Source organism: Callorhinus ursinus, unplaced genomic scaffold (assembly GCF_003265705.2).
Source record: "Callorhinus ursinus isolate GAN/ISIS: 27379988/994484 unplaced genomic scaffold, GSC_fseal_2.0 scaffold21, whole genome shotgun sequence".
NCBI lineage: Eukaryota > Metazoa > Chordata > Mammalia > Carnivora > Otariidae > Callorhinus > Callorhinus ursinus.
In genome coordinates, this window is record NW_027397083.1 from 3,143,343 (window position 1) to 3,150,804 (window position 7,462).

The following is a 7,462-nucleotide window of genomic DNA, read 5'->3' on the forward strand; positions in this document are numbered from 1 at the left end:
ATTTTGTTGATTTGGGTCATTTCTCTTTTCTTTTTGATCAGTCTGGCCAGGGGTTTATCAATCTTGTTAATTCTTTCAAAGAACCAGCTCCTAGTTTCGTTGATCTGTTCTACTGTTCTTTTGGTTTCTAGTTCATTGATTTCAGCTCTGATCTTTATGATTTCTCTTCTCCTGCTGGGTTTAGGCTTTATTTGCTGTTCTTTCTCCAGCTCCTTTAGGTGTAGGGTTAGGTTGTGTATTTCAGACCTTTCTTGTTTCTTGAGAAAGGCTTGTATTGCTATATACTTTCCTCTCAGGACTGCCTTTGCTGTATCCCAAAGATTTTGAACAGTTGTGTTTTCATTTTCATTGGTTTCCATGAATTTTTTTAATTCTTCTTTAATTTCTTGGTTGACCCATTCATTCTTTAGTAGGATGCTCTTTAGCCTCCATGTATTTGAGTTCTTTCCGACTTTCCTCTTGTGGTTGAGTTCTAGTTTCAAAGCATTGTGGTCTGAAAATATGCAGGGAATGATCCCAATCTTTTGGTACCGATTGAGACCTGATTTGTGACCTAGGATGTGATCAATTCTGGAGAATGTTCCATGGGCACTAGAGAAGAATGTGTATTCCGTTGCTTTGGGATGGAATGTTCTGAATATGTCTGTGAAGTCCATTTGGTGCAGTGTGTCATTTAAGGTCTTTATTTCCTTGTTGATCTTTTGCTTAGATGATCTGTCCATTTCAGTCAGGGGGGTGTTAAAGTCCCCCACTATTATTGTATTGTTGTCAATGTGTTTCTTTGCTTTTGTTATTAATTGCCTTATATAATTGGCTGCTCCCATGTTCGGGGCATAGATATTTACAATTGTTAGATCTTCTTGTTGGATAGACCCTTTAAGTAGGATATAGTGTCCTTCCTCATCTCTTATTACAGTCTTTGTTTTAAAATCTAGTTTGTCTGATATAAGGATTGCCACCCCAGTTTTCTTTTGGTGTCCATTAGCATGGTAAATGGTTTTCACCCCCTCACTTTCAATCTGGGGGTGTCTTTGGGTCTAAAATGAGTCTCTTGCAGACAGCATATGGATGGGTCTTGTTTTTTAATCCAATATGATAGCCTGTGTCTTTTGATTGGGGCATTGAGCCCATTTACATTCAGGGTAACTATTGAAAGGTATGAATTTAGTGCCATTGTATTACCTGTAAGGTGACTGTTAACTGTCTGTTGTCTGTGTTCGTTTCTGCTCTTTGCTGCTTTTAGGTTCTCTCTTTGCTTAGAGGACCCCTCTCAATATTTCTTGGAGGGCTGGTTTCGTGTTTGCAAATTCCTTTAGTTTTTCTTTGTTCTGGAAGCTTTTTATCTCTCCTTCTATTTTCAGTGAGATCCTAGCTGGATATAGTATTCTTGGCTGCATATTTTTCTCGTTTAGTGCTCTGAAGATATCTTGCCAGTCCTTTCTGGCCTGCCAGGTCTCTGTGGATAGGTCTGTTGCCAATCTAATGTTTCTACCATTGTAGGTTACATATCTCTTCTCCCGAGCTGCTCTCAGGATTTTCTCTTTGTCTCTGAGACTCGTAAGTTTTACTATTAGATGTCGGGGTGTTGACCTATTATTATTGATTTTGAGAGGGGTTCTCTGTGCCTCCTGGATTTTAATGCCTGTTTCCTTCCTCACATTAGGGAAGTTCTCTGCTATAATTTGCTCCAATATACCTTCTGCCCCTCTCTCTCTCTCTTCTTCTTCTGGGATCCCAATTATTCTAATGTTGTTTCGTCTTATCGTATCACTTATCTCTCGAATTCTGCCCTCGTGATCCTGTAATTGTTTCTCTCTCTTTTTCTCAGCCTCTTTATTTTCCATCATTTGGTCTTCTATATCGCTGATTCTCTCTTCTGCCTCATTTATCCTAGCAGTTAGTGCCCCCATTTTGGATTGCACCTCATCAATAGCCTTTTTGATTTCGATTTGGTTAGATTTTAGTTCTTTTATTTCTCCAGAAAGGGTTTCTCTAATAACTTCCACGCTTTTTTCAAGCCCAGCTAGTATCTTTAAAGTCATGATTCTGAACTCTAGGTCCGACATCGTACTAATGTCTGTATTGAGTAGGTCCCTGGCTGATGGTACTACCTCTTGTTCTTTTTGCTGAGGTTTTTTTTTTCGTCTTGTCATTTTGTCCAGAGGAGAATAGATGAATGAGAGAACAAAATGCTAACAGGTTTACAACGTCCCCAGCAAATATACTGTATACAAATCAGAAAAGACCTGAACCCAGGGGAAAAGAAAGGGAAAGAAAGAAAAAAGAAAGAGAAAAAGAAAGGAAAAAAAAGGATAAAAACAAAAACAGAACAATACAAAAAAAGCAGAATGTGATCAAATATGATCAGGCTAGTGCATAGATCAGTGCCACACACTAGATTTTGGGCGTATTTTGGTCTGTTAGAAAAAAGTGCCTCCTAAAATTTTAAAGGAAGAAAGACATATATGTACAAAATAAGGGTTGACACAATGAAGGGATGGAAGATGACTGTAAAGATGAAAATTATAAAAGATTTTATAAAAGGACTTGGTAAGATAAGTTGTTTGAAAAAAGAAAGAAGATTTAAGAAAAAAAAAAAAAGGAAAAAGGGAGAGAATGTGATCAGGCAGGAGACTAGAACAAAGCCATACACTAGTGATTTAGGGTATATTTTGATCTGTTAGAAGAAACTGTACCCCAAAATTTTAAAGAGAGAACAACTTATATATATATGCCAAAAATAAGGGTAACTACTATGAAGGGATAAAATATGACTTTAAAAATGAAAAATAAAAAATGTTTGTTTTTTTTTAAAAAAAGGGATTGATAAGATGTTGGTTGAAAAAGGGAAAAAGAAAAATAAAAAAAAACAGTCAACAAAAATTAACTTTGATGAAATAATGGATCATGGTAAAAAAAAAAAAAAAAAAAGCCATGAATCTATGTGCAGTATTCCCCTAGCGCTGGAGTTCTCCCATTCTCCTTGATCGATCAACTTGGTCTTGGCTTGCTGGCTGTTTGTGCTGATCTTCTGGGGGAGGGGCCTGTTGCTGTGGTTTCCAAATGTCTTTGCTGGAGGCGGAATTGCCCCGCCCTTGTCAGTCCGGGCTAAGGAGTCTGCTCCGGTTTGTTCTCAGGAGCTTTTGTTCCCTGCAAGCTCTCGGTACAGCTTTGGAGGACCAGGGTGAAAATGGTGGCCTCCCAATCTCCGCCCGGAGGAGCTGAGAACTCGGGGCCCCGCTCCTCAGTGTGCCCCCAGAGAAAAGCAGTCATTCCCGTGTCCCCGGTCTCCGGCCGGACTCCGTGCTCACCTGGCCTGTGACCGAGCGTTGCTATCTCTGGCACCTGACCCCGCACGGAGTCTCCAAACCCAGCAGATCCCTGCAGTGCGTTCCCGCACCGCTCCGCCCCGGGAAGGAAGGGGAGTCTCCCCGGATCTGCTGCTTGTTGGGTCCCTGCTGGGGGAGCCGTGCCCCGGCTGGGCCGCAGATCACAGTTTATGGCAACCCCGAGCTGAGAGCCCGCGACTCTGCTCCGTCTCTGCAGCTGGCTTCCCCGCTCTGATACCTGGGAGCTCTGGCGCACTCAGGCACCCCCGGTCTCTCCGTGACCCCAAGGGTCCTGAGACCACACTGTCCCGGGAGGATTCCACCCCCCACTTAGCCACTGCAGCGACGTCCCTCCGCCGAGCCAACTTCTAAAAGGTCCGATTTTGTGCTCCGCAGCTCTATCACTTGCCAGAAGCGGCCGGCGGAGGCCCCTCCCCCGCCGTCTATCCTCTCGAATATCGCCTCGGATTCACTTCTCCGCACGCCCTACCTTCCAGTAAGTGGTCGCTTCTCTGTTCAGAGAGTTGTTGCTACTCTCCTGTTCGATCTCCTGTTGAGTTCGTAGGTGTTCAGAATGGTTTGATCCCTATTCAGCTGAATTCCTGAGACCAGACGAAATCTAGGTCTCCTACTCCTCCGCCATCTTGCTCCGCCCCCATTTTTATATATTGTTAGAGATGCAAATAAACCCATCACATCAATTTTTTTTCAGGTTCCTCTAGGAAATATTTCTCATGCATCTCCTTTTCATGTTATTTACAAAGATGATTTGCCTTTTCCCTTCATTTCCATGATTTGTGTTACAGGGGTTTTGATTGAAGTTTGTTTGAGCTCTTACTTGTTTTTTTGCTTATGTTTTTCTTGTGTTCATAAGAAGGACTTTGGATCTGATAAACAGTGACATTCCTACTAATTTCTGGCATTTTGTGATTCAGTTCCTTTATGGACTTTTTTTAATGAGCCAATACGTAGAAGAGCGGTGAGTGTATTTTTAATATCCCAAGTAACTGATTTCACTTTATCTTTACTAGTTTATCTTTATTTCTAAAGTGAAGTCAAGAGAGTTAAAACCAGAGAATCACTTTAAATCAGATTCTATTATGCAAACTTCTTGATGTGTATTAATTTATAAATACGACTTGAGATCATTTAGGTGAAGATGCTATCATGAATCAAAACTTGATCTTAAAATCAGGCATTTTAACTACTCCTTTGCCAGACAGAATGTTTCATCATGTGGTCTAGCCACTAAAACAGAATTTTCTAATACAATTACTATTAAAGTTTTCTTTTTTACATCAAAATTCACAGCTTATATAACATTGTCTTAACTGTGCGTGTAACTGATTTTGTGCGTGTAAACTTGTTCATACCATCTCAAAGTCCACAAAATGAACTATGTGTTAAACTTATTTTTTGTATGGTTAAGTTATATTTCTTTGTAGTTATTATTAAACTCTAAGTCCTAAGTTCTGTCACTTATAACATGATACAGTGGAACAATTATTCCGTGAGATTGTTTCCTCCCTCCCCTATCCACATCTAGCTGCCCCTCTGTTTTGCTAAAAAGATGTTGAGCCCTGATGTTTGACACCAAATTTTTCTCATGGCGTTTTTCATCTCTGAATTTCTCAGCGTATAGATTAGGGGATTGAACATAGGAGCAATGATGGTGTAAAATAGAGCAAATATTTTGTCCTCAGGAAAAGTAGTAGGTGGTCTAAGGTAGATAAAGATTACAGGCCCAAAAAATAAGATGACCACAGTGATATGAGACCCACAGGTGGAGAGGGCTTTGCGTCTTCCCTCAGCGGAGAGATTTCTTAAAGTGAACAATATTGTCCCATAAGAAACAACTAAGACAATAAAGGTTACTAAGGCAACAATACCTGAAAAGGCAATCACAAGAACACCAGTGATGTAAGTATCACTACAGGCGACCTTTAGCAAAGGAAAAATATCACAAAAGTAGTGATCGATTTCATTAGGACCACAGAAGGGCAACCGGATTACCATAAAAAATTGAGGAAAGGAGTGGACAGCCCCACCAGCCCAAGCCACTAAGAGTAGGAGACTGCACCTTGTCCTGTTCATGATAAGTAGGTAGTGGAGAGGTTTGCAGATGGCAGCATAGCGATCAAAGGCCATGACTGTAAGGATTAAAACTTCAATCATTCCAAAGAAGTGCATTGTAAAGACCTGTAACATGCAGTTACCATAGGAGATGATTTTTCTTTCCACTAGCAGGTCAGCAATTAACTTGGGTGTAATGCTAGAGGTGTAGCAGATGTCCATAGTGGATAAGTGGCTGAGGAAGTAGTACATGGGTTGGTGAAACAGAGAGCTGCATCGAATGGAGACAAGGATCAGAAGGTTTCCTGCCAACAGGGCAACATAACAGAATAAGAAGAGCACAAAACAAAATATTTGCATGTTCTGGTCATATGAAAATCCCAAAAGAATGAATTCTGAGACATTCCTCTGGATCTCCATGTGTTTCAGACTGGTATATAATGTAAACAGATGGGTTAAATAGCTGAAAAGAAAGAAAACGTGAATCTGCATAGAAAATTAGCAGTATGGCAACAATACTATAAAATTTACCAAAAAGCAAGTTGATATCATTGAATAAGTAATATTATTTATTCCTGATACCTAGATTTATGCTTCTTTTTTATTTCTCTTATTTTAGAAATCTATTGTAAATAATTCTATAATGGGGAAAATGATGTAATTTTAAATATTATTGCAATGATTACGGAATATTCAAATGTTATTTTGACGTTAAAGAAATAATTTTTGTTAGTTGTATTAATTAGATAACAAAAGGAGTATAATTTACATAATTAAAATTTTTTGCACATTTTAAAATGCACGTGTTTATCCATCGGGTCAACTGTTTTTCTTTCAGGATGACCTAGACAAATTCTTTTTTATTTGGGAATGTATCCTCAGAAATGAAAATTTATTAAATACATCAGTTTGTGGAGTGCCTGGGTGCCTCAGTTGGTTAAGTGCCAAACTTTTGATGTCGGCTCAGGTCATGATCTCAGAGTTGTGAGATAGAGTCCTGTGTCAGGCTCTGCACTGGGCATGGAGCCTGCTTAAGATTCTCTCTCTCGTCTCTGCTTCTCCCCCCACCTCTCTCTCTATCTCTCCCTCTCTAAAAAATAAAATAAAAAATAAAGGATTATCTTCCTTACCCTGTGGACAAATACTATCAATTACACATTTTGAACTAAAATAGTTTCAGGCACATTAAAAACAAAGAATGGTTGAAAACAATGCAGCAAAGAGACTGCCAAAGGATTCAAGTTGCAAAAAAATAAAGAGCCAATTTATTCATTTCTCCTATTTACATTTTACAAACTAAACAAAAAAAATTATTTTAAATTAATATAAATTTGTGATGGCAAGTGATAAATGTGGCTCAGATGGTTGAGCCTCTGCCTTCGGCTCAGGTCATGATCCCAGGGTCTTGGGATTGAACCCCACATTGGGCTCCTGGCTCTGGGGAGCCTGCTTCTCCCTCTGCCTCTCTCCCTGCTCATGCTCTCTCTCTCTCTCTCTGTATCTCTGTGTCTCAAATGAATAAATAAAAATCTTTTTTAAAAAAGTGATAAATGAAAGATAAAAATAAATTGCCCAAGTATATTTGCACTGTTCATATTTCATGACTTTTCCTAGGAACTTCAGTATTTTAAACATGATCTAGGCAATAAAGTCCAACAAAAGAAGATGACACAGAATGTAGCTCCAAGAGAGATTTGTTTCAACACTCAGCAACTAGACGTTACATTAAGGAATGGATCAAAGATTCACAAATTTGTAACTTTTGCACAATCTTGAGGCATTATTTATATACAGGGAAAGAGTGTACGATAGACAGAATGCACTCCGGGAGCTGTTTTAGCCAGTGCTGAGGAATTAACTGACAATGAGATTCAAACACTGTAGCACAGCTTCCACTTTTGTCTGATCTGATGTAACAACCATGTCTGGGCACTCTGGATGAATATTTTAAAAACACAGAATGCTACTGTAGCAAAGTTATTTAGAAGCCATCAAATCCACTAAAAACTCAAAACTTTTATGCCTTTAAGATCTTTTTAGAGGTAATTGGTGTAGCATTT

At 39.3% G+C, this 7,462-nt stretch overlaps 1 protein-coding gene across 1 annotated transcript; it reads right to left on the reverse strand.

Annotated features, from left to right (window-relative positions):
• Positions 1–4,871: 4,871 nt before the first annotated feature.
• On the reverse strand, positions 4,872–5,822 carry LOC112829749 (olfactory receptor 4P4-like). Its single transcript, XM_025879452.1, has one exon. It carries the CDS (start codon positions 5,820–5,822, stop codon positions 4,872–4,874), a length of 951 nt encoding a protein of 316 aa, XP_025735237.1.
• Between the last annotated feature and the right edge of the window lie 1,640 nt (positions 5,823–7,462).